Source organism: Poecile atricapillus, chromosome 14 (assembly GCF_030490865.1).
Source record: "Poecile atricapillus isolate bPoeAtr1 chromosome 14, bPoeAtr1.hap1, whole genome shotgun sequence".
NCBI classification, from domain to species: domain Eukaryota; kingdom Metazoa; phylum Chordata; class Aves; order Passeriformes; family Paridae; genus Poecile; species Poecile atricapillus.
This window is the reverse complement of record NC_081262.1, coordinates 10,326,351-10,353,477: the sequence shown is the minus strand read 5'-3', so window position 1 is coordinate 10,353,477 and position 27,127 is coordinate 10,326,351. Positions and strand designations below refer to the sequence as shown.

The 27,127-nt window shown below is 42.3% G+C and overlaps 2 protein-coding genes across 3 annotated transcripts in view; one reads left to right on the top strand and one right to left on the bottom strand.

Annotated features, from left to right (window-relative positions):
* BAIAP2L1 (BAR/IMD domain containing adaptor protein 2 like 1) overlaps positions 1-15,428 on the top strand; it is a 35,487-nt gene extending 20,059 nt beyond the window's left edge. Inside the window, exons 4-14 of one of the 2 annotated variants that reach the window (XM_058849391.1) lie at positions 5,521-5,582; positions 5,678-5,749; positions 6,081-6,218; positions 7,249-7,401; positions 7,840-7,989; positions 8,709-8,859; positions 10,003-10,210; positions 10,501-10,578; positions 10,928-11,093; positions 13,254-13,294; positions 13,830-15,428. In XM_058849391.1, coding sequence (XP_058705374.1) covers positions 5,521-5,582; positions 5,678-5,749; positions 6,081-6,218; positions 7,249-7,401; positions 7,840-7,989; positions 8,709-8,859; positions 10,003-10,210; positions 10,501-10,578; positions 10,928-11,093; positions 13,254-13,294; positions 13,830-13,905 — 1,295 coding nt within the window. In that variant the 3' untranslated portion in view covers positions 13,906-15,428. Of the gene's footprint in view, positions 1-5,520; positions 5,583-5,677; positions 5,750-6,080; positions 6,219-7,248; positions 7,402-7,839; positions 8,008-8,708; positions 8,860-10,002; positions 10,211-10,500; positions 10,579-10,927; positions 11,094-13,253; positions 13,295-13,829 lie in introns of both variants that reach the window. The other variant, XM_058849390.1, reaches the window with a different exon arrangement.
* Positions 15,429-15,556: 128 nt separating this feature from the next.
* On the bottom strand, positions 15,557-26,249 carry BRI3 (brain protein I3). Its single transcript, XM_058849393.1, has 3 exons — positions 25,949-26,249; positions 24,294-24,408; positions 15,557-15,945 (listed from the first exon to the last, which is right to left on the bottom strand). Exons 1-3 carry the CDS (start codon positions 26,115-26,117, stop codon positions 15,813-15,815), a joined length of 417 nt encoding a protein of 138 aa, XP_058705376.1. The 5' UTR covers positions 26,118-26,249; the 3' UTR covers positions 15,557-15,812.
* Between the last annotated feature and the right edge of the window lie 878 nt (positions 26,250-27,127).

Below are 27,127 nucleotides of genomic sequence, written 5' to 3'. Positions count from 1 at the left end.
CCCAATTCACCAAATTAGCAACAGTGTCCTGCACAGCATTATTTATTTTTTTATTACAGCTTACTGGGTTTGTCTGGATGTGGAGGCAAGATACTGAGACTACGTAGACTTAGGCATCTTGCAGAACTGTTTATCTCTTCTTTATCAATGAGACTGTGAAGTAATTATTCATTTCCCTTAACCCTTAATCTGTTTTAAATTAACTAACTTATTTGCTTATTATATCACGGAAACATTTCTGTTGTTCACAGCCTTAATGAGAACTCTGCATATTTTAAAATTAATCTCAGAATGCCATTTAGAATGCAAAGTTCTCCTTGCTTCTCTTTTTACTTTATTTGCAGATTTTATTTATGTATGGTTCTAGCTGCCTCAGGGTATTTTATCTAGTATGTAGAGTGGACTTAAAATACTTTACTATACTTTTAAATCTCTTCCCCTTTTCTGGATTGTAGGCTTTATTCTTTTTTTTTTTCCTCCTCCCCTTCACCTTCTGCAGTCACCTTCACAAAATGGCACAGAATGGTCATGTGTCAATGCCATTTTGTAAAATGAATTACAGGGAGATTTACTCCTGAATTCCTGTTCCATGTTCGCTCATGCAGTAAGGAAAGGCAGACTTGACCTAGTCCTATTGATTTATGTGCATATTACTATTAATTCTATAGATGGGGGAGTGTGTTAAAGCATTCTGGACAAATTGAATCAGAAGAAAAGTGTAGTTAGAGCAGGGAGAGTTTTACATTATTTTAGCCTTCTTTATGATTTTCTTCCTTCATATGTTAAATTCCATTAAAGCTTTTCAGTTTCATTAAAGCACAGTTAAATCCTTCCTATCACAGAATGATAAAATTAACATGTTTGAAGCTTAGCAGATGTTTAGTTCAGTCATATTTATTTGTTACACTGTATTCCTTTGAAACTTCCTATTTTACTACCTCCTGGGGGCTACTGTTTTCAAAGGACTTTGTTTCTAACATTCCCATGTCATAAATGCCTTTTTTCTGGGCAGAGGGTGACCTGAAGAAAAGAGCATCTTGCCAGCAATAGCATCTAATAACACACTTGGACTGTGCTGTCTCCTTGTGTAGCTTTGACTCAGCCTTTCATTCTCTTGTTTAATAGAAATAATTATGTGGCTTCATCTCTAAGACACAAAGTTAATCAACCTGCCCTGAATACAAAACAGGACAACAGGAGGTAAATGAGTGATATAATTAAGCATTTTGCCTGTTCCCAGACATCTAAAAAAGTCTCATTATTAAGAGACCTGAAATTTTTCAAGAACAACCTCCTCTAAATAAAACAAAATTAAAGTATATTTCAAGTAAACTGATGTAATTAATACTTTTGTTGATTCTAATGTAGCTGTTTGGTATTTTAAAAGTTTAAGTGATTTTCTAGGTAGCTGTTGATACTTGTTTCTGTGACAGAAGTCTATTGATTGAGTCCCATTTTTGTTTCTAACTTGAACAAATTCTTCTAGACTTCACAAGAACAGTCAACACAAGGTGAAAAGGTAAATAATCTGAACAATCAGCCAGTGCAAACAGTGAGGTTGAAGTGTAACTTCTGCAGAAGTTCTGGCCTTACAATGAGTATTTCTGAGAGAAATTGCTTTCCTTGGTTTTCATCTCCTGGGCAAGACAGCTTTCAAGGATGTTTTGTTGCTCAGGGGACACTGTACATGGAGAAATGACTGTTGTACTCTTTGGGCTCATGATTATTTATTTTATTTTTTTTGCAACAACCCCAACATCATTAATGGAATTCTAGTCTGTATTACTTTCTCAGTAGAAAATATAGCTACAACCAACAGCCTTGGTTAATCACAAAGATTTTATGTTCAGGGTATATGGTGAGATGGAAAGCAGAGAAAAAATATCATTGAAAGACACATATTTTAATGGTTATGCTTATCATGAAGACCAGTGCTTTGAGTTTATTAATTCATTGCATAATATGATGCCTAAAACTGGTTCACGTTTACAGGATGGCTGCCACAACTTGGACTTTAGTGGCCTGGTATCATGTGCTCTGGTCATGTCATTTTGTTTGATAGGTTTGGGGGTTGCCAATAAATGATGACAAGGTTAATATTTGGTTATCGGGTATTATGAGTTCTCATATATAAAACCTAATTTTGAGCAGCTTTAATATGGAGCAGAATATTTTAATTGATGTGAGAAATACATGTTTGTCTTCACCTTAAGTAGTTTTCTGTACCTTTTTGCAAGAGCCTGGCCTTAGGTTATGCTGCCATTAATCCAGAGTAATCCACTGTCTTTCTTAGAGCTATTCTGTAACTCTCACCATGGTGATTAAAATTCAAATATCATATTGAAGTTGTTCCATTTTCATTCTACTTGGACACTTCTGTGTAGGCTAGGGGTTGTTTTGTCTTTCCTGAATTAGTCTGCAACAAAAACTTGTCTCTGTATAAATTAATTCAGGAGAACACCATCTAAATGTGACTAACCCATGATCTTAAACTGGTAATAAAGAAACATGATGATTGTTCACTGCAAAAATGCTCTCTATTTATTCAAAGTGGCAAATCTGATCTAGAATTTAAATCTTAATAGATCGGAGTGTGATTACTATGGATGGGTTCTTTTCATGTTTTGAATCAACATTTTGAAAGGGGAAGTAAAATGGGTGAGCCGGTGCATGCAGCGTCTGTGGATTCCTGGTGACAGGGAGGAGATCCCAGAATAAAGTGTATATACATATACACACACACACACACATATAGATATATACACGTATATATATACACATTAAGTATAAATATGACTTTTGTCTGATGCACAATACAGGAAGTCTCTGGTTGGGAGCAAAAGAAAATGCAGTTAGGGACAGAGCCACTGACAACTAAAGGCGCTGTTTAAGAGTGTTCTGGAACACTCTAAAATAAACCCACCAAATAACCCAGCACAAACCATTTAGAAGGAAGTGTAGCTTTCAAAGTTCTCTTCAGGACAGGTTTTGGCAGTATTTTTTTGTCAGAGAGATGAAAAAACCTGTTTCCAAGCAAGCAGTGGAAGCAGAGAGGCTGGAAGGCCACGGTGGGTGCGCGACAGAAATAACCCCGTGTGTGCGTCAGGTTTTCCACGCGCGCCGCGCCAGGTGAATGGGAGTTCTGTGGGGAGGGAGGGAGGGAGGGAGCCCCGGAGCTGAGTCAATGCCCAGCCTTGTTGGATGTCTGTCTGTGCTCGGAACACCGCCCTTGCCAAGGATTAGCTCAGAGCTCTGCCTTGGCAGCCGCTGCCTGGAATGGGGTTTTTACACAGAGGGAGAATAAGTTTGTTTTTAAAGCACAGAAGTCTGTATGGGTAATTATTTTGAGGGCCATTCCAGTTCTCGCCCTGAATTTCTGTAACTTCCCAAACAGCTTTCTAGTCTGTGTATGTAAAACCAAACATACTTTGTAATTTTATTTCTATTTCTTGATATTTTTTCCTGTTTTCTTTTATCAACATTTTCCTTCCTAAGTTGTAGATAAGTATTCACAAAACTCTTCTAAGTTTAAAAGGCCATTACAGTCTAAAATGTATCTTTTGGGTTGATTTGGTGAAACAGAAACAGTAGTAACTAAAGTGCATTCACTTCAGGAGCCTTAAAATAACACCGCTTACCTCCGTTACTTCGAGTGTTTGTGTAACTAATTGTATTTACTTTTCTATTGCATGTGAGCAGCTAATTACTGTAGCACCTCTCACTTCTCATAGTATTTATATTGCTGTAGTCACCAGCAGCTTTAAATATGAACAAAAAAACCCACAGCACTCTTTGGCCTGTACAGAACTCAGAAAAACTATATATATATTAAAAAATAATAAAGCACTCCTCTGTTTCTGTGACTGTGAATTTGTCGTGTGAATGACAAATCAGAAGGGAGAAAGGTGGCGACATATCCCTGCACATGGGGATGTGTCTACCTGGTGTGAGGTTACCAAGTCACCAACCTGCACTATGGGGAGACAGGCTTGGATGTCTGTGCAGATGGGAAAGAAGGTTCTCAGGAGGAGAATGTGAGAAGGTTCTCAGGAAGAGTTCTGTCATTCATTTATTGAGCCAAATTTTTAAATTATTGGCATCTTCTGGGAGCTTTTCCGAGCAATGATCAGAATGATCTGAAGCATTATGAGATTATAAGTTTTTGCTCAGGGGTTCTCAAAGAATATGAATGGTAGAAAACAAAATCCATACAGTGGTGTGTAAGGCACTTAATGCATCCTTTTTATTTTAACTCAAGAAAAGGAAACTAGAATTGCCTAAAATGGCAAACAGGAGGGACACACAGTCCCATGCAGTGACTGCCAGTGATGTGCAGGAATTACAGAACTGTGGTCAGTCTGCAGCCCTGCCTGTGCATGAGGACAGCACAACTGCAGGTACCTGGGGCAAACCCAGGTGGGAGAGTGAGTGAGGGATACAAGGATCACTGGAGGAGCTGTGCCAGGGATCCAGCTGTCAGACTGAACCTGCCAGTCCTGCCATGCAAATGGAGTGCCAGGAAAACACATACTCCAGTCAAGGCTTCCACATGCAACCCAGTTCGTGGATCTGATCATGATCCTGGCACTTCCAGTTTTGGTAGCAGCTCCTGGTCGGGAGCTGCTAACAGTGGGCTGCTCTGATTTGGGTGCAATCAAACTGGGCCCTTCCAGCTGCTCTCCTCAGCAGTGTTGCAACCTCCCAGACAGGGCTGGCACTCTCTGGTGTCCCTGTGCCAGGGCACGGAAGGGAGCGGGGCTGATGTGGCCGTGAGCAGCAGGCAGGGTGATGTGGCTGGCTGCAGGCAGGGCAGCACCAGCCCACTGCTTTGCACATACAACCACACCCAAAAGATGGAGGGACGTTTCCTCTCTATCCTGGAACAGTTCAGCTTTCAGCTGCTCACAGCCCTGACTGGGCTGTGTAAATGTGTGCTGGAAGACAGCAGAGCAGAATGGGATATTCAGGGTCTGTGGTGAGGATGCTGGGGAATCTGCTTTGCCTTGGCCGTTGGTTAATGCTGCACAGGTGGGAATTCCTGTGTGGATCAGGTCTGTTTTAGCAGGTGTGCAGCAAGGGAGCTGAAAGGTTGCTTTGTTGACTCAGAAGGTGCAGTAACTTAATAAACATTGAAGTGTAGTTTTCAGACTAAGAAATGGATAGCAGTTATTTGGGTAGTAACAACTTGTGTGCTATTCTCTGACTTGGCACAAAAAGAGGCTGTTACTAAACCAACAGGAGCTATTCTGGAGAGAAGGAAGTATTAATTTTGTCTGGCATTCCATGTCTCTTTTGCATAACAATGCATGATTCTTCTAGCACTTATGAACTGCTTGGTTTGTCTGTGGCCAGAGTGAATTCATTTCAGCTGCCCTGATGAGCAGCAGCAAGAAATTTCCTACCCCTTTTAAATATAACCATTGATGAGTATATTAGCTAAATGCATTTTATTACTGCTCTTTGTTAACTAACTTCAGATGTCTAAGAAAGAAACCAATATAGTTGTGTGTTTATCAACAGGCCAAGTTCTGGTAGAAATCTCAAGAACGCACAAGAAACTTAATGACAGTCTAGAAGAGAGTGTAAGTTAAATAATTTCTTCTATTTTATTTTGCTTGTGAAATTATAAATTACTTTTGCCAATTTTCAATAACCTTTAATTCATTTGTTTTTAAAGTTTAAAAAATTTCACAAAGAAATTATATCTGAACTGGAGAAGAAAACAGACCTGGATGTAAAATATATGACTGTAAGTACATTCAATTCTAAAATTCCTAATTTATTTGTCTGTTGCTAGTCAAAGAATCTTTTTAGATGTTGTTTCCCAAGATTTAATTAATTGATACAAACTTTAATAGAAATGTACTTTATATATATAAAGATGACCAAGATTTTCATGCTTAATTAAATTTAAAAAGGGAACCCCTGTATGACTTCATAGCTCCTTAAAACCACAGCAGTTGCTGAACTTATTTGGGGAGTGAGAGCAGTATCTCAGAGATCACAGAAATGCTTTTTAGTCCCTTACCTGGATACATGGCTGAGTGCATTATGAGAAGATGTAAATGCTTTGATTGCAGGCAACTTTAAAAAGGTACCAAACTGAACACAGAAGCAAACTGGATTCTTTAGAGAAGTCTCAGGCTGAGCTGAAAAAAATCAGAAGGAAAAGCCAAGGAGCACGAAATGTAACCAAGTATGAGCATAAAGAAATGGAGGTCAGTGCACTGTCTCTTATTTGTTTCTTTCTCTGTAGGAGAACTGGTCAACAGAAAAAGTTAATGGTTCATCAAAGCTGGTGTGTATTAAAGGCACTCCTCGAGTTTGTACCACAGCTGCAGTTGAGCTCTCACTGCTCCACTGTACATATTCAGAGACTTCTGCTTCCTAGATTTCATCCCTTGACCAAAAGTGGATCTGGAAGTACACCTTGATGCAGAGCTTTACACAGGGAGCCAGCTAAACTATGCAAATTCAGAAGTAATTTGCTATAGAGTAATTTCCCTGAGTAGGCAGTGCCAACTTGTGTTATTGCCTTTCCTACTGCCCTTAATCCAGTATTGCCATCTTGAGGTGAAATCCGAAAAGGCAGGACACTGAAGTGTTAAACTGTTTCAAAATGTGAAAATCAGCTTCTTGTTGTCATGTGTCTCTCTGAAAATACCTGCCATTGATTTTTATTTGCACAACACTTGTACTTTTCTCCATATCTATAAAGAAATCTTTGTGAATAATGGAGTACAGTAAGTGTAGGTAACATTTCTTACTGCCTATCTTTTAATCTCCAATCACAAAAGTGGAGAGTTTTTTAAGGTTCTGGGTCTGAGTTTAAGGATTAGTATTTAATGAATCCTCATAATTTCAGACAAATATAGTTCAGTCTATTTAGTAACTCATTTCCCCCCCCTCCTAAATGAAGCAGTTTCATCACAACTTTGTGTGCTGATTTGCAGCTGCAATAGTGCAGACAAACGTCATTAGTCTAATTTGAACACATACCACACACAATCCCTCACAACCCCTAAACAGGCTGTTGATTGCCTCTAGGGACAATATACATTCACCTGATGGGATCAGAGAAGTCAGATCTGTGCAGGAAGAGAGAGGGTCTTAGAAGTAGAGCCACCCTATCCCACTCTGCCTTTCCAAAAGCTTTTTCTAAGGCTTTTAGAGCTTACTGAATTAACTGAAAATAGCATCAAATAAAACTCAGAGGCTCAGATTCTTTCTTTTTCCTTTTCCCCTCAGTATTTGGAAACAGTGACCTCTCGACAAAGCGATATTCAGAGATTTATTGCAGAAGGCTGCAGAGAAGCTCTCCTTGAAGAGAAAAGAAGGTTCTGTTTTCTGGTTGACAAGCACTGTAGCTTTACCCAGCACATGCACTTCTACCACGTTCAGGTCAGTGCTGTGAGCGTAAACAGGAATGAAACTCATGAAATCCAGGCACACAGGAGATGTTGAGTATTTCCTGCAGCAAGTAGACCAGACTGCCAGAATAAAATAACTGGAGTGTCAGACAAGTGTTGTGACCAGTTCATAGAAAATATTTACAATACACTATTCTATGAAATGTATTGTAGCAAAAAACAAGGACTACTGTGATATTTTTAAAATTATGTATTAAAAATGCATGGATTGATCAGGTACTTCCAATATCTGACCCTGCCAAAGAGTTGTTTTTACATTTGTTTCAAAGAGGTATTCCTTAGAAGAATCGTACAAAATGCTTCCATTTTACTGGTGTAAACATTATGTTATAATGAAAGCTAACCAGTAGGTTTGTGCAATTTTATGAAAAAGCCTATCTTTGACAAGTATTTTTTAATTTGGATGCAGTGTGCGGACTTCCTAAAATCCAAACTGCCTGGGTGGGAGGAAATCTGTAGTGATGCCACCAAAGTGCCTGAAAAAGTCAGAATGATGATAGATGAGATCAGGACCCCTGGATCCACCCCAGTATCGGGAACGCCGCAGCCTTCACCGATGGTAAAGAGAAATACCCTGGTATGTTTTTCCTCATGGGTGTGGCTTCTATTAAGTGGGTGTGGAGTGGCTTCAAGAGGTTCTGTTGGACCTCAGCTGGACTATACTGGGCTTGGGTATGGAACCAAAACCATTAAGATGAAGTTCTGCTATTGGGAAAACACACGGCAGAGAAGGGAGGAGCACATGTCCAAACAAGACTCAGTTCTCAGCTGGGTGCTCAGGGCTTCTCCTGCAGAGCTCAGCCTCAGGGCTACTTTTGTTCCAGCCATTCCATCTCCTGCATTCTTGTCTGTAAATAATAGTAATTACATACTCAGCAGTTCAATATGAACTTAAGAAAAATGTTATTTTCTATTTCCTTCTTCCCTTCATGATTATTAGTTTATTGGAGCACAGGTGAAATTATCGTTTCTGCTGGTTTGCATGTTGTGTCATCATTAGTTGTTGAATTTCATAATTATTATAGTAAACTTCTAAATAATCTGGTGATCACCATGCTATTTGCAGAAAAAAGGCTATTGTAGCCTTCCCACTAGCTAGTGTTTATCAAGCCTCTTACAAACTTTCAATCAGCAATTTATAGGAACATGTGGGCTTTATGTCATGTTTAAATGTGTATCCTTTAGGAATATTTAAGCATTGCTCTCTAAAATTTAATCTTGCAAAAAAGCTACTGCTGTTCTCTCAGTATTGTGATACTGTTGTTTTCGTGGCTCTAGATTGGAAATGATTTTTATCCTCACCAAGAAAATGCATCCAAAGTGCCCCCAGCTCCCACAGGCAGGGCGTACACAAGCCCACTCGTGGATATGTTCAACAATCCTGCAACAGCTTCCAAAGCACCTTCTGAAAAACTGAATCACTCAGCAGGTGAGTGTCCCTTCCTTGCAAACTGGGAAAGTGTGAATGATATCCTGCAGTCTTCAGAATTACCTCAGGGCTCCTCTGCTACTATGATGATGTGAATTTCAGGATGCATAGAGGAGTAGGAAATGATCTTTACAAAGGATTTATATAATTTATATAATCTAACAGGAGAGAGATGTGTTACAAGAGAATTGTTTGCAGTAAAATGCAGGTCAGGATAGGTAGTTTCTATTTTAATCAGTTTCTGTGTGTCACTGATTAACCCAACTTAACTGCTCTCATGGCTTGCAGTGTTATCAGCAGAAGACATTCCTTAGTTTTGAACAGGATACATCAGAGTGTTTCAGTGCACACAAACAAACACTGACACTCTCACTCTGGTTTACTTTAAGGGCATGTAGCAGTAAGGGAGAAATGCACATGGGGAAAAATGCACACAGTCGTGTAGTTCCTTTCCTGAAATTTAATATCCTAATAAGATTTTAGTCCCAAGTGTCTAATATATTGATTTTTATACTTTCTGTGAGATAGGAAAGAACTTGGCCTAGACCACAGCATAAGAAATGCAGAACTCTTCAATGTGTAATAGAAATTCCAGCATTTCTTCCTTAAAAATACATTTACAATATATTGTACTAGTCAAATAACATACAGTTTTAAGCCCTCCTTTATTTTTTTTTCTGATAAACATCTGGTGTCCAGAAAGTGCCAATTATCTGCAAGTCTCCCCAGTGCTGAGTGCTGAGGCACATTTGAAAGTGAAAGTTGGATTTTATACACAGTTACTATTTTTCAGAAGGGAAAATTTTCAAAGGACTTTTACATCTGTGATTGTTTAGTACTTTTCATGACAAAAGAGGAAAGAAGTGGCCAGTTAAAACTTAAAGAATTTTTTTCTGCCTGTTGGTTCCACTTTATTATGCTGGGTGTGTGCATTTAAAGCCACATGCAGTTAAGAACTTCATGGTGATAACGAAAACATTGGCAGTGAAAGGTGAATAAGTACGAAGTCTCAGAACTCCATTTGCACTCAAGTTTTCCTTTCTTGTTTTTCCTCTCAGATTACTAATTACATTTATTTCTGTGTGTGTAATTTTTCTTTGTTTGGGATTTTTTGGTTTATTTTGTTTTTTCTTTTTTTGACAGAGAATTCAGATGATACCAGTTTATCACGTTCAACTTCTGTTGCCACGGGATTAAATATAATGAAAAGGCAAAAAGTGAAGACAATCTTCCCACATACTGCTGGAAGCAACAAGACATTGCTCAGCTTTGCCCAGGGCGATATCATCACCCTGCTGGTGGCTGAGGAAAAGGATGGCTGGCTTTATGGAGAGCATGACACAACCAGACTGTAAGATAATCAATATATTACCCACCTTGAACATGAAGTAAAAGTGTGTCTCACCAGATTATGTTAGCAGACATTAGTAAATGGTTTCCACCTTTCTTACTGGCTGTCACTGACTGCGGACTTGTAGTCTCCCTCTAAGGAAATTCTCTGCACATATTTAGTTTTACACACTAATTTGGCATCATCAGAAATTGGTTTCTTCAAAAGTTAAATCTGTTTGCTGAGTCCACTGTTGTATTTTGAAAGATCTTTCCAATTTTATAGAATATAAATGACCTTTCCCTTTACAGAAAAGGATGGTTTCCATCATCATACACCAGACCACTGGATGAATCAGCGGAAGAAAAAGCCTTTGCCCCAGTGCCAAGGTAACATTTTGGGTGGCACTTGCAGAAATGCCCAGGTCTTTGCTAACATTTATTTAAAATGTTATTTTTGTGCTCATGTACTTTGAGGTTCAGTAACATGTACAGTAAATACTCCCTAATAGTCTGCAGTAAAATGCCTTAATTATGTTAATGAAGTGTTTTAATGGTTACACACAGACCCAAGGAGTAGCTTTAGAACAGCCTTAACTCAGAGTCCCACTGGCTCCAGGACATTGCACCCCATTATTGACTTCCAGCTCATGCACTTCTGTGCTTTCCTGGTGCTGAAGAGCAGTGCGAGATGGGTTCTGACATCTGACAATGGTATTTGTTGGGTTCTGTCTTGCAGCCCTGCACCAATCCGAAGTGTGAGCTCTGTGAACCTTGTGGAGAAAGGAGAAGTTGTCCTCCCACCACCAGACTACCTGGGGGCTGCACAGACAGACAGACGGATGGAGCCTGCCAAAGGTGCTGCTGTGAAAACTCCGACCGACAGAGCGGAGCAGCCAGGCCCGGTGAGTGCTCGGGGCAGGGAATCCAAACATTCCACCCTGCTTGGATGGGCTCTTAAATGAGGGACTGGGATCTCCTACCTCACCTGCCTGTGCTTGACTTCAGCCCTTGGCCCAGCTGTCTGCAGGAACTTCAGGGGCGTTGGCATTTCAGTCCGTCCATCCTACCAGGAAGGGGGCAGAACTGTTCAGGGATATAAATGACAGTAGCAGGGGACTTCCCTGCACAGCAAAACTTCTCAGCAGTGGAATCTGTTAAAAGTGAAATTCTCACAGAAAGCAGTACAAATCCATTACCTCCAGTGATGTTAGAGCTGTGGGGCACAGGAGATTTACAGCAGCATAAACTCTGTGTTCAAGAACCCCATGAAAGCGAGTGCTGGGTTTGCAGCTATTGCTGAGGGAGAGCTGTACTAACTCCTGGCTGTGCTCAGCAAAGCTGCAGCTAAGTGAAAATACACTTTCTATGAACAGATACTGTATTAGAATGCTATTATTTCTGCTATTTAGGCAGCATTCAAATTGATTCAAGATAAAAACTAATTAAATTAGGAAATTAGTAATGTAAGTAAGTGTGTAGTTTGTGCAGCAATGTTTCTGGGACAGTGTTTCCTGTGAGGAATGAAGCTTTTCTGCTGCATGAAATGACTATCAAGAAATATGACCTAAATCTCAGTGTTCAGTTACTTTCAAAACAAGTATCTGGAAACTTCTAAAATTATTCTGAAGACCAGCATCTGTATTTTGACATATTTGTGTTTTTTATTTTTGAATGAAGAAGCCATGAGCCTTAGTAATGGTGTAATGTCAGAATTTCTTTAGCCTGTGTCTGGCTGTTAAGGCCTGCAGGATCAACGTGGCCTTCAAGTGTCCAAGATTATGTCCAAAGCCTTTGGCAGGTGCAAGTCCAGCAGGGAGAGTTCTGTGCCCTGGGACCAGGTGACTGACTAAAGAGCTTAAAAGAATTATGGAGTGTGTGAAATGGTCTTAGGATCCCTGCACTGTTCTGCTGTGGTCTCTCCATTCTCAGGAAGAGTCAGCTTAAGGGTTGTTTTGGTTTGTGGCATTAGGTCAGGGGGTTTAGGAATAAAATTAAGGCTTGTGGACTAACATTCCTGTTGAACCAGAAACCAAAGAGGAATGGCAGATCAGTCAGCTGGCAGAGCTCTAATTGGAGCAGTACAATCTCTTTGGAGGCCAGAATGGAAACTGATAGCTCCTAGGAGTGAAAAACAAATACATCTTTTTTGATAATCTGAATTTCCACAGGGAAAGCAGGACTAAAATAAATTAGAATTTCTGGAGTGTAGAACAATGACCACTTTTGTTGAGGCACCTCCTAACTCACAGCAGCTACTGTGACCCCATCTTAGGACAACTGTAGAGGAGAGCCGCTGCACTTGAAACCACGTGTTTTGTTCCAAAGTCACTATTTATTTTCATTCTTGCAGAACTTCCTTGTCTTTCCTGCTTCCGTGCAAGTCCCCAACCCCCACACCTCCACAGGCTTTGGAAATAAGCCCAACATTATACTGAGCTGGCTTGTACATTCATACAGGATTTACAGATGTGTAAAACAGTCTGTTCACTGGGCCTCCTGTGCAGAAGCAGGAAATTATTCAAGGCATCTTACTTTTGTTTCAGAATACACAGAAAAAATAGCTCAGAATTTCAAAAAGGAAAGATGAGGAATGGTTTTTGCCTGTTAAATTGTTCATGCTGTACTGCACAAGACAGTAATATGCACAAAAGTATCAACTCTAAAAGACTTAGTAGTTGACATAGCTTTGAGGAGGGTTGGTGTTCAGTAAGATTAAATTCAGGCATTTGTTCATTTTTCTTCATTTAAAGGGCTAATTAGGCCTAATTCTAAGGTCTAAGTCTATTTACAGCTGATGTACTTGAGCAATTTCATTGGAATCACAAGCCAAGCATGAGTTAAAAACCTGCTGAATGAGGTCCTGAAACACAGCGTGCCTGGAATGGAAAGCCTGACAGGCTTTGGTTCAGCATGGAAATTGGAAGTATTAAAACTAAAGTGGCCATACAGATTAAATTAACTTAATTAATTTCCCTTAGCAGGACAGTGGGATCACCTGTAGCATATTTCTACAAATTCATGTAAATACCTTCTTTTTTTTTTTTCTTTTTTTTTTTTTACAGAAACCTGACATGAATGGCATTATAAAACCACCTTTTCTAAGGTAAAATACTTTTCCACTGATTTTGTTGTGTTTTTTTATTGACTTATTTTATTTTAATGATTATAAGGGGAAATAAGGATGTTTATCCTTAATTTCTCCGTGACCTTTCCCAGGCACTGCTAGAACAATATGGCTAAAATTAGTTGCACTTTCCTCAAGAGTGGCATCAAGTGCAGTACACAGGCCCTTCTCAGAAAAATATGTTTCTCCAGTAGCTTGACAGAGAGCAGGACTTAAAACCTTTCTTTAACTGACTTTGAGGGTTAAAGGCAAAAATCTTTGAAGACTGGAAGCTATTTTTAAAAGCCCAGATGTAACTGGGCATTAACTTCCCAAACTTTTGGCTCTCTGAAAAGTGATTCTTCATGTGCAACCTCATTTTAAAAATTCAAGTTAAACTAAGACTTGCACAGAATCCCCACGTCTCAGAGCCATAACTTACTGTTTGACAGCGGCTTGGATGAAGGACCTGAGTGAATAAATTTGGGGTTAGACTGCAGAAAGCCTTCAAGTAACTTCATGCATTTCTTTTCAGTGGAGAAAACCCCTTTGCAACGGTGAAACTCAGACCCACAGTAACAAATGACAGATCAGCGCCGATTATCCGATGAATACACAGCTCAGACACGTGGGCTTCCTCCTTACCAACACCCAGTTTCAGCAATGACAAGTACTATCTCAACTTGGCCTAAAAATTTATTTAAATGTAATTACTGTACAATAGACACATACTGGAATGGAGCTCTGATGTTTTTAAAAGCTATAGTTTCTAATGAGGTAATTGCTTTGCGCTAGTGTTTGAGCACTTGGGCTTGACTTTACAGTATGACTTTTTTTTGTAGTAGGAATTGTGAAAATACTGGAGATAGTTTGGATACTCTAGTGAATCAAAATAATAATAGCTCACAGAATCTCTGGCATTCATTACTTGGAAGCTGCAATGGTAAGTTCTAGAATATAAGCTTGCATATGCCACCTACTAAAGAAGATAACAATGATTTTTTTTTTTTCAAACAGAACAATGTAACAACTGCCTTATTCCAGAATAGAGAATTGCCTGTATAAATGATTATCTGTTATTTTGTGTAAGAAAGATACCTTAGGTTATAAATAAATATTTATCCCCTTAAGAATAGACAACTTGTAATGCCTTGCTTAATGTTCACACACAAATTTCAGGTGTCAGCAGAAACTCATTTTCAGTCTGTTATACTGTCAACACGTTCTTCAATGGTAATTTTGTCTTTAAAAACTATTGTCAAATTTTAGTCTGATAAAAGGTCATAATAAAGCAGTGCCATGATTTTTTCTCAAATGCCAGTATAAAAAGCTGCCTTTGAAGTTCCTTCATTACTGTAGCCTACCCAAAAGGAAAACAGCTTAAAGTTGAAAATTTTTGGTTAAGGAGCTGAGCAAAGGCCTGAGTGCTGGCAGAGTGCAGTAGCTAAGTGAAACTGAGCTTTTATCTTCAGCCACAGCAGAGTTGTGCCTGTGATTAATCCTTACTCTAAATCATTCTATTTTATACATGCACATGTTTCCTGTAGCATCCCCTGGCTCATTGGTACTTCTACTACTATAAACAGTGAATTCAAGTCATGTGAAATGCCTTTCAGTTACTTAATATCAAAAAATAGTATATGAGCATGTGCTGGCTGCTCTCACCCTGCCTTTCAAGTTCAAGGCAGAGGACAGTTTTCCAGAGAGCCCTGCACAAACATCCACCATCCCCACCTGAAACACTTTTCAGCTTTTCAGAGGGGATGAAGCTTTTCAACTTACACCTGAGCCCATCTTCTAAAGCACAGTAGAGGCAACTCAACCTAGTCTGTCTGATCTTCCAATTATTCAGTACCAGAATTAAACAATCTAAGATGCAAAACCTTTACTCAGGGCAGCTCATGGCTGGCAGTGCCCCAAACTCTTCCTGCTGCAGGCAGAAGGTTTTGCTCTGTGAACCAACACCAGCCCCTGCATGAAGCAAAAGCCTCACTAATTAAAACAGGGCTCTGATTGTGTGTTACTACTTGTGCCTGCAGTGAGGGAGAGGAGCTGTTGCCATAGAGGTAGCACACACAGCACTTACAAAACTTCCCTCAAATATTGGATGCCCTAAACAAGTACAGTCTTAAACACTGTTTATCATCATCATCATAAGGATGCTGGCAAATAATTACCCTTCATTGTGGCTAGGATTACTACTCTGCTTTCAGACTACATGGTATCAGACACATCAGTAATATTTAATAATCCAGCCACAAATTGAGGATTGCAAAAGGAAAAGCAGTTTTATTTAGTTTTCAACAGGTGCCACTAAACATGGAAAACAAGTCAGGTTTTCATGTTTTGCAATGCACATGCTCATGAAAGATTAGGTTTAAATTACATGCAAGAGACTAAATTCCTTCACACTTTACAAAACAGGTCTGAAGCAAATAAAATGATTGTACATGACATTTACATTAGAAAGAGTATGCTAACAGTTGTAGCTTCCGTAAGCACGTCCACGTTCAGCCCCTCAGCCAAAAGCTGCCCCACAGTTAGGGCATCTTCTCTGCCTCAGTGCAAGGCAGAACAGAATCCCAATTGGAAAGAATACAATGGCACACAAAACACCAAGACAGGTGAAGGTGTCCTCCAACACGCCAACCCTGCAGAAAGGGAAAACAGACTCAGTCAAGGACACTCACCAAGCCTGCCCCCAAATCACCACCACCACCACCCAAATCACGTGCTTTAGCAGTCACGAGAAACCACACCATTTTATAGAGCGAGATAAAGTACAAGGTTTGGGGTTTGTTCCTGGTTTCTTCTTCTCGAAGCTGATTTCCCTTTACAGCTGTAGAAGAATTAATTATTGATGTCACCTGGCTCCAGCTGATTCCCAGCTCTGTGACCACCCAAAAATTTTGTTTCAGCACAGTCCTATGACATCAGAAGTTTACCTCCATTTCAGTCCCTCACTCATTTCTGAAGCATCTCCCAAAATGAAGACAGACAGTAAACCAGAGAATTCAGACTTTAGAAATTTGTGCAGTTACATTAAATAGTCAAGATTTGGAGTTTAGCAGAACACTCGAACAAGATGTGTCCTCCTGGTACAGTGAAAGTCAACGCAAACAGAGCTGAGTGACCCTGAAGTGCAGGCTGTGAGCAGGGTGCCAAGGCCAACAAGCTGCTGTTTCCCTGTGAGCAGCCAGGGACAAGCTCTTGGACGTGCAAATAGAGCAAAGGAAGGAAGGCACAGGCTCAAGAGACCATTTCCTTGCAGCAACTGCCTGAAACATTGCAACTTGATTAAACTTGGGAACCATTCCCCTTCCCCTCAACCATCATCAGAAGCCAAAGGCTTTTCCAAGTGTTCCTGATATTCTGCTGCTTATGCAAGTTCATGTTCCCCTTAAGCTTTCCCTCACTTTAATGCACTTTATTTCTGTTTGCAGAGATAGAAGTTAACTCTGTATCTGGTAGAAAATTAAGGAACTGTCAGGTTACCATTGATCCCAGCAGCAGCTTTATCATTTAATGTCCTCGGATAATGCTCTTTTGAGGCAACTAAAAAATGGAGACAAAGTTAATATCAGCACATAGATTTGAGTCTCAGCACACAAGTGTCCCACAGCTCAGACTTGTGTAGCCTGTGCTGGACACTGTGGCCACTCCACAAACTCAGCATAACAGGAGCTGTGGGGAGAGAACAGGAGGCTCTCCTTAAGTGCTCTGGAGCCATGGGGAGAGACCAGAGTAGTACCTGCACTACTGAAACTCTACAAAACATGGTCCAGCTGTGAGAAAAAGGGTCGGATCTGAAGTCCTGAGGAGTGTGTCTTGAAGCAGAACACTTCTGCAGAGCTCATCTCTCACTGTTCTAATCTCTCTGGGCACACAGATATTCAAGAGTAATCTTGCATTGTGGCAAAACAAAGTGCTTGCCCTGAGAGCTGGAGCTCAGGGAAGTGCCATCTCCTGGGAACAGTCTGCTACTAGAGCTGGAATGCAAAGAAACTCAGGATCATTGGGACCAGACCAGTTACAGATACAGGGGCAAAAAGGACACTGCAGTGTTCAGCCAGAAGTGTCAGGTCTGGATGAAGCAGCTGAATTTGGCAGTTTGCACTTGGGAAATGCACGAAATGCTGACCATCCTCAGAGCAAACAGAAACCAACAGCACAGGCTCAGGAGGTGAGGCCTCTCTTTTTCCCCTGTCCACAGGCATACGCTTATGTTTTCTGAGTAATTCAAGATTCAGTTTTCACACTGCAGATCCACCCAGGACAAGCACAGCCCCTTTTCCAGGCATTTCAATGACATCACAAGTAACATTATTTGGAAAATGCACACCAAGTACAGTATACAGTACATACAGTTGTTGTATTCCTGCCCTGCTCTGCTGTTACATTAATGCCTTCTTTTCCTTCCACACCCACTGAGCAGTTCCCCCCTGCAGGCATCCCTGCTTTGTTAGGGTTTCAAAATCTCCTCCTTGTCTCTTTACAATTCCTATTCAGTTCCTGCCCTGAAACCTACATTTGTGACAAGTAAGCTAGTGTGCCTAGTTAAGAGTATAAGCAGTCTACTGATGTGATCTTAAGGAATAAACACACTAATCAAACACAGAGGGGTCAATTGGGGTACTGCTGGTCAGCCCCAACAGGGATGAGCACAGCCCAACCCATTCCAATCACCTCTCTTAATCAGCTTGCAGGGCCCAAGTCCATTGGTCAGCACATGTCCTTGAAACTTTAAATATACTTTATTTTAAACTCCCTTCCCCCTAAACAGTTACTCAGAAGTGTTTTGTGGTAGTTAAACTAAAACTTTAAAAATTGGCATCCATATTCAACACCAGATCCAGGGAAAAGGCCCAGAGAGGGGCAAAGCAGGCACAGGAGGCACTGCTGGGTCAGCACTGGAGAGGAACAGGGACAGCCCAGGCCAGCAGCAGAGCAAGGCAGGGGACCCGAGCTGTGCCTGCTTGACCTCCACACCATACCTGTTGTTTCAGAGCTCCTATCACATCCAACACTGTGATTACAGCATTAGCCACACAAACACTTCTTGGCTTCTGCTGATTTATGTCAGCACCTAATTTTAGATGAACACTTACCCAACCACCGCTTAGCCAGTTACTAAATTTAAAAAGAAAAAAAATAATACTTTTTATAAGGGAGACCATAAATATTTTTTGCTTGTCTATCTTACCTGAGTGGAGTAATTAGAGACTCCATATTCAAACTGTGGATTCACTAACATAACCAAACGTAAATTTTCTTCTACAGCATAAACCACATAAAAGCTGATTATAACTACACCACTCCCACTCTAAAAATAAAGTGGAAAGGTTTATTTATACTGCAAGCAGCATCTTGCATTTAAGCTATAACTGCAGCTGCCAGCTCCATACAGTAAGGTCAATTATGCCCACCAACAAGTACTTAAAACCAAATTGTTTTTCAGATAACCTCCTTCTTCAAAGTAACTCTTAAAACATTAAGATCTTAAGTCAAAGCTCAGGATGAGAGGGCCGATAATGAGATCTCTGAACACAGCACTGGTCTGATTTAACACGTGCATTTTTAGACTTAGCACCACATCACAGTATTTAAATGTGGGCTTATCAGCATTTTTTAGACCTTACAAATACATTCAAAGGGTCACCCCAGGTAATCAGAGACTGGCTGATTGTACCACAAGCTCTGCAAGACATGAAAAGAAACTGCACTTGAGAAAACTGCTATCCTCCACACAGATCACTGACCACCTGGAATTTTCAAATCAAATCCCATCTTCTGCCACAGAGGTTGGTTGAGTTTCAAAGTTTAGATTTGAATGGAAACACCAGACCAGGGACAAGCGTGGACTATGGCAGCTACATGCTAAATCTTTAATTTTGAACATACAAACAAAACCAGACAGAGATTCTTTATCATCTCCTGGCTAATGCAACAGCACCAGCTATTCTGAATGTTTAAATCTCACCTGCAGCTGAAGAAGAAAAAGAATTGACAATTACATATGGGACTACTGAGTAAGCACTGAGTGTTTTCAGTTTTAATTTCTATGAAGAGAGGTATCAGCTCCTCCAGCCTCAGCTTGATAACATCTTGAATGGTTGTTGATCCATATCACAAGAAGCCCAAATCTCTATGGAGGGCACTGGCATGCCCTCCTCAGCACAAGATGTACATATATGTAAATGCAATTATCCTTAAAAATCACTTCCAAGTAGGAGGCATGACAGTATTTACAGATTTACCTGAATTTCCTTATGCTTTAGGCTTTATTTCCTATACCGAGGTGTGGCTGCAGAAGGAGAGGAATCCTGGCAATGGGAGCAGCCTGGCTATTTGTCTGTCTTGAAATGCCTCCAAACCACCAGCCTTCGCTGCTGCAGGAGCATCACTGCTTTAATCCCAGTTCTAATCAGGAGATGAGCCTCAAGGCTTCACACCAACAGCCCAGCCTGGCAAACAAGGCTGAGCACACCAGTCAGAGCTCTCTGTGGGGTGGATGCCCAGCAGGGTGAACACACTGAGCCCTGGTGGGGCTTTTCCTCCCTTGTCTGTACACTCAGCCCAATCAGTACCACTGTGGTGACCAACAAACAAGGGCAGCTCCCTCCTCTCTCCCAGAACAACTCATTGATGCAATGAAATCCTAACTATTGGACAAGTATACTTCTTGGTGACTCTAAGGAAAAAAAATTACTGTAATTCAGGGCCAGTGACAGACTAGGCATCAGAGACCAGATTATCATTTTCATAGGGTCTCATTAGGGAATACATCCCTGCTGTGCCTTACTTTTCTAAGAAATGAGACTTTATGAGATTAATGTGTTTTGACTATTGCCCACACATCTGGTCAGACCAGTGGAACAAAACCCCTCAGAAGCAGCAGAGCTGTGCTGTTCTCATTTGGGACCCTGCTACAGGCTTATCCCTCCTCTCTGCGGGGCTCAGCCAGCAACTTCCTGCTCAGCAGCTGCTGTTGAGCTGGGAAAAGTCCCAGCTCTCCCAGTTAGGAATTCCAAATGGCACTTGTGGCATTTGCCCAAGTCTGCTGGATCAAGGCTTTCTTCTTCCCTGTCCCCTTCACAGCACTCTCAGAAAGGTATTGCAAAGTTTGCTTCACTCACAAGTTTCAAAAGGACCTCCAGCTCGCTGCTGGAAATCAAAAATCCTCAGGTTTGCTCACACTATCAGACATGCTCTCTAAACAGGTGTTTTGCTGTTGCCTTTTTTTAAAGTCCTTGCATATTTAACCAGTGAATGTAATTAAATTATATCAGAAATACTTACATGAAGTTTAAATATAGTTGTAAATAACTACAGAAAGTCTGCATCTTTTATCTGCTTGATAAAAGCTACAGCTTGAGCTGCCTTTTATCAAAGCCCACACAGCATTTGTGACTGAAATAACAAAAGAGCAGAAGACTGAAATTTGGAAGGACTTGACCACCTCAGTGCAATTTTTCTAGTCTATTCCCTCAGGAGACGTGTGTAATTGACAAAAACAAAATTCCAACTGAAACCTGAGAAGTTACAACTTTGTCAAGTAAAAATAAAATAAAATAAAATAAAATAAACCCACCACAACAACAAACCAAAACCACACCTGGAATGCTGTAAGACATATCAGAATAAATACAGGTTTAATTCAACTTGTCTCATCTTCCAGTTTAGGAAGAAGCTTCAGTGTTGGCATAATATGAGACCCACTACAATGCTGGTCCAGCAGATGCACTGTAGCTGTCAGAAGTGAAAGCTGCAGCAATGTGAGGTCCTTTCCCTTGCTCTTTCTCCCAAGCAAATGAATACAGTTGAAGAGTTAAATAAAAACCCAACAGGGTCCATCACAGGCTCTCTCCCAGATTTTGAAGGAACTGGCTTTGCAATCATCATATCAAGAGAATGTTTTTACAGTTTTTAAAAGCAACTTTCTTCTGTTAAATAACAGGAAAGCAAACATTCCTGAGCAGTAGGTTATCACCAACAACAGAAGACAGAGAAAAAGAAAATGAAAGTGACCATAAGTAAAGCAGCCAGGCTGCATTCTCCAAGCTAAAAAGATAATTCCACAGCAGGAAATCTAAAGTCAGTGCCCGTAATGATTCAGTGCGTACTTGGGAACATAGAACAGTTTAAAAGCAGGACTTGGCCAAACCTTAAATGTCAACTAGAAGCCATAAATCTGACAAGATTGTGCAACTCAGTTTAATTCTCTGTACATCAGGGCTGGGAGAAGAACACACACCGAGACAACAGGACTACAACCACCAAGGAGGTTCTGAGAATGCAAGGAAGGATGGAATACACATTAAAACTGAAGTCTGTAACTAGAAAGCAACACTGACCACTGAGGAATGAGCTCCATGTAAGGAATAGCTCTAAGCAAGAGGCACAGCTTGCAAGACAGGAGAGTCATCCCTCAGATGGCAGCAGTGCTTCAGAGAGAGAAGGGCAGGAATGCAATTACCACTCACCACGGGCATATTACCAACTTCAGAGAGGCTACTTCTGGAGATACTTTGTACTTTTTATGACTGAATACCATTAAAAAAAGCCTAAAGATCGACTGTACTCGAGCCAGCTTATTAACCCCAAGATCACTCGTGACTGCAGTAAAATAGACACCAATTCAAATAACAGACCAATGCTGTGTATTTCTCCTCAACACCATATATTTTAAGTTGGAAATGGTTTTTATTTCAATCAGCAACATGAATAAACGTCGTAGTGCAACAGACTGCTTTGTATTTCTGATGGCAGAAATCCTCTTGATGGCCTTTAGGTTACTCCATCAGTTACATCATTCCACAGCCACACATAAGGCTCTTCCTCGTGATCTAAAGCAGATGGACTAACAACCATGCACCATCAAATCAGGAAAGTAACAGGACAACTGACCTGGTAGTTTAATAACAAAGTTTTTTTATGTACCATTAAAGTTTTTAATATTTTTCAATGCCCCTTCAACAACTTTTCTGTTCAGGGCAGTATTAAGAGTGTAGCTGAATACTGCATTCATCATAAAATGGGTTTCCAGGACATGGAAGTAAACTAGAACTGTGTTTAAGGTCTTGAAAAGTCAAAGAGGATTCAGCTTTTTTCTCTAAAAGTAGCAGCCAGTGTAACCTTCCAGAATATGGGTCCTTCAGGCTCCTATGAGTATTTCCACTATTATGCTTTTTACCCAGCCTCCTTGTCCTTTCTCCTGAAGTAGTACACTGTCAATTCCACGATACTCAAAAACCCAGCAATCTGAGATTTTTCCCTGCTATCTTGACACTGTTCAAAGGATAATAAGGAACTAACACATGGTAATAGGACAAAGGAGAGTGACACACCATTACTAGAGACAGCTACTCATCCTTGGGATATAAGATTCAAGAAGTGTTTGGACAATGCTCTCAGGCACATGATGGGATTCTTGGAGTGTCCTGTACAGGGCCAGGAGTTGGACTAGATGATCCTGATGGGTCCCTTCCAACTCAGCATATTCTATGAACTTCCAGAGAAAGAAAAAACAATAGCAACAAGAGCCTATCCATTTTAAGCTATTTCCAAGAGCACTTCCCCAGTGAAATGCTTTAAGCTATCCTGGGGTCAAGGGCCAGAAGGCCTGTCTCTGTAAGCACACTGCCTGCCTCTCTCCAAGCCATGCACAACAACTGCCCTGTCTTCTGGCTGAGCTACAGCATCAGCATGTTGATGTAACCACTCAGGTGGCAGGATCTACCACATCCTCTGAACAGCTCAGCACTTGCTTTCCCCTGTTTAAAACACACACCTTCTAGACCAATAGCTCTAGCTGGTACAGGTTTTTCAGCCTTAACTAGTGGCATTTCAACAGGCACCTGTTTTTACATAACACCACAGGATACTTCTTATTTGAATCCACCTTTGAAGGCAGGTATTGACTCTCGGACAAACACCAACTTTAACACTTGGGCTACAGCCTCTGCCACACACTCATCACACACCAAACTGCTTTCACTTCAGCTACTCAGGCAGGTCTGCTTCCTACACATTCTGAAGGGAAGGGAGGGCTCACACCTGCAGAGTATCAACTGCCTCCTTGCACGGCATCCCAAGGGGAACTCCTGTACACTTTAACACAGGGGAATGAGCCTGCATTTGAGTCACAGCTGGCCAGGCAGAGCAGTGCCTGAGCTGCACCAACAGCAATCCCTCTGTCCTCAGCCATGGCCTGATATCCAGGGAAGAGAAGAACTGGGAAGTGAAAGGGCCTACAGCTGACTTACAGCATTAGTGAGGAAACTGAGTGCCTCCTTCCTTATTTATGGCTGTGATCTCCAAGGGGGAAGTTGTTCTCTTGCTGCAACTCCATGTAACAGCTGACCACTCTTTCTGGTTTTCACCACTGCAGCAGACTGACATTTTTGGTCTGGTCTATCAATTTCTCTGTTCTTCTGCACTTAAAGGACTTTTAGAGTTCTTTCCAAGCTTTAAGCCACCAATGTTTTCAGCCAATACTGACAATCACCCTGCCTGATTTTGCACAGTTTGGATTTGGAATGGGAACACACACAAAAGCAGAAGTTCTTCCACACTTCTGCCAGAAAACCGGAAGTGACTATGTTAAAAGATTACAGAGTTTCACAATAAAATCATGCTACTCACCATCACCAGCCATAAACACATCAGAAAGGACTTCCTGTCATGCTCTTCCCCAAGAACTGACCTATCTGTTGCTGAAGTGCTATTTCATTAAAAGTATCACAGATCCTCCTCCATCTTAAAGAACAGATTCATGTTTAAAGTGTCTTGTATTATTTATAGCAAGTGTCACAAGCCCACCAGGACAAGCTCTCACTACAAAAACCAAAGCATTCCACTTCCTAGATCTTAGTGCCTTTTCAGTTAATTGTAATACACGCACAAAGAAAAGCTATTGAAAACCAAGGAACCATATGGATACCTCTGTCTTAAATAACAAAACCCAAAACTGAGTTTTATTCCTCAAGAGCTGTTTTACCTGCAGGCAGGACAGCCACCAACTACTACTACAGAAGTGGTGGTGGCAGGCTGTTGAATGATGGTGTACGTGCTCGAATAGTTTGGCTGTGATGTCGGTGGAGGAACAGCATACCCTAAAATAAGAAAAAAGCTTCAATCATCACACGTAAGGCACAAAGAACAATGTTTATCTACAAGTACTACAACAAAACATGGAAAACAATAAACAGGAATATAGTCTTGATTAAGCACTTTAAGCTCTATCAAAATCAGATAAAAAAAGAACTGGAACACCTGGCACATCTAATAGCAAAGCCACTTCATAAACCCAAGTATCAATTTAACCATCCCAAAAGGACACTGAGCTAATAATTAACTTTGAGATTTTGTTTCAATGCTGTTGAGCACCAGAGAAAAACTGTTTAAACAATGACCACCGTTTCCACCATAGCTTTCACTTCTGGATGTCCCACTCCAGCAGACAAGTGATTTGAAACAGAATAAATCTTCCTCTAGTTTCAAGCTTATATTCTAATACTAAATTATTAATATTAAATATTATTAAATTCTAATATACTAAGTGTCTAACTGGAGAGCAAGGTAGGAGTGATAGGATGCAAGTAGAGAGCGATAGCGTAGCGAAAAACCCCAACTTTCAGAAGGTCTGTGTTACCAAAAGAATGAGTAATTTTAACAGCTATAGATAGAAGACAGAAGACTTTAACTGCTTTGTTAACATAAAAAACTTTATATTTAAAAAACTTTTGAAAGAGATGGTTAGATGTACGCAGTGTAATAAAGGCATAGTTTGCCCAGTTGTAATCAATTTTGAGCTTATTTCCCAAGTTCTCGGACTTCCTTCAATCAAGGTATCCATCGGTGAAGTCTCACAATTCAAACTGAAAATAACCACTAATACCTGTACTGCAGGAAAACAAGCTTCAAGTTATCAACAGGAAAATCAATCTGTAGCCTCAAGGTTCAACTCAAAGACAGGGGTCTGTGTCTGACGTGTAACTTTTATAACTTTTGAAGCATTCCTCTTTCCTAAGAGGCTACTTCTTTCTCTGGCAGATGTTAGTATTAATTCAGTTAACAAAAGTATTGCCTCTAAGTCACCTGCCTAAGTCTCTCCCAGGCTACTGAAGTGTATCAGAAAAAACAAACATTAACCAGAGTACAGCGAAGTGCAGGCAAAGAACAAGTTTGGGGTCTGTTTTAGTGCCAAGCACAGCCGTGGCTCTGCCATTGCTTCGCATGTGTGAGGAATGCCCGCAATCCCAGCCGGGATTTTGGGGAGAGCACAACACAAACCCCTCAGGTGCCCCGAGGGAAGGAGGGCAAAGAGAGACGGCGCTTTGGAACACCTGGATCCCAGCGCAGCCGCCTCCCAGCGCCGCCTTCGAGCGGGGGAGCCGCGACACCCCCAGCGCCTCCCTGTGCCGGGGCAGCCGCACCGGGAGCGGCCCGGGAGCTCCCCGCTCCTGCCAGCCAGCCCAGCCCGGCTCCCGAGCCCGCGGCCCCGGGGCACCCCCGCCGGTCTCGGAGCAGGGGGGGCTCTCCACGGGCACCCCCGCCCCAGCCAAGGGGCATCGGGGCGCTCGGGCGCTCGCTCCGCACACCGGGGACCCCCCACCCGCAGCCCCCCTCGAGTCGGCGCCACCCGTGACCCACCTGGGGCGGCCGCGGCGCCCGGGTAGGAGTACGGCGGGGGCGGCTGGAAGCCGGGCTGCGGGGCGGGGATGGCGCCGTAGTTGCCGTGCCCGTAGTCGTAGCCCGGCGCGCCAGGCGCGGCGGGGCTGTAGGCGGGGGGCCGCTCCTGCAGCAGCGGTTTGCTGTCCATGCTGGGCCGGCGCTGCCTCGTCCCGCGGGGCCGACCAGGAAGCGGCGCCCGGCCCGGCCCGGCGCGCGCCGCCCGCCCCGCCCCGCCCGGGGGCGCCGGAGCTCGGGGGCGGCGGCGCGAGGGGCCCGCGGCGGGGGAGGGGGCGGGAGCGGCCCCTCCCCAGCGGCGCGCGCGGAGCGGCGGCCCCGGTGCTGCGCTCGCGGCCGGTCACGAGGCCGCCGCGCCCCACGTGACGCCGCTCCCCCAGCGGCGCGCGGCGACTCCGCCGGGCGGAGCCGGGAACCCGCGGCCTTAAAGGGACAGACACCGGCACCGGCACCGAGTGCCCCGAACCCGTGCGCCCCGGTCAGCGGGCCGTGAACACGGCCGGCAGTGGGAGCGGGGTGCTCGGCAGTGCCCCGAGGCTCTGTCGCCAAGCCGATGAGGGGTTTTTAAGGCGCTCGCTCAGGACATCGCTCCTGGCCGTGCGCTCTCCCCAGCTGCCGGCCGGTGCCGTGTGCTCTGCAATGACCCCGCTTTGAGCAGGGCGCTTGCACCAGAGGAGCCACTCTGGTTCCTCCCGACCCGACCCGTTCTGTGAAATGCAATCCCTGCTGGAAGCCGGCGGGCTGCGGAGGGCGAGGATGAGGTTGGTTGCTCGCAGTGACTTCTGCAAATTCTTACATCCCGCTGCAAAGAGCCGCACTTGAGTGTAAATGGAAAAAGAGCACGGAGGTGGTGGCACAGAGTGGGAATGTTGTAAAGAGCGGGATGTTTTTGAAAAGAAATCGAGGAAAAAGCAGGAGAAAACTCTCACGGTTGAAAGAAACACTAAAATTAAGAAACCAACACTACAGGGAGGGAGAAGAAAGCAAAGGAGATGTTGCTGCCTCCTGTACAGCAAACTACAAGAACGAGTTCAACAACACTTTTACCAGATTCAGCTGCTTCTGAAACCCACGTTCTTGATGACTGCCCAGGCCAGATGCTGTGATGATCTTAAATGTCTTTTACTCCGTCTAAAACTCTTG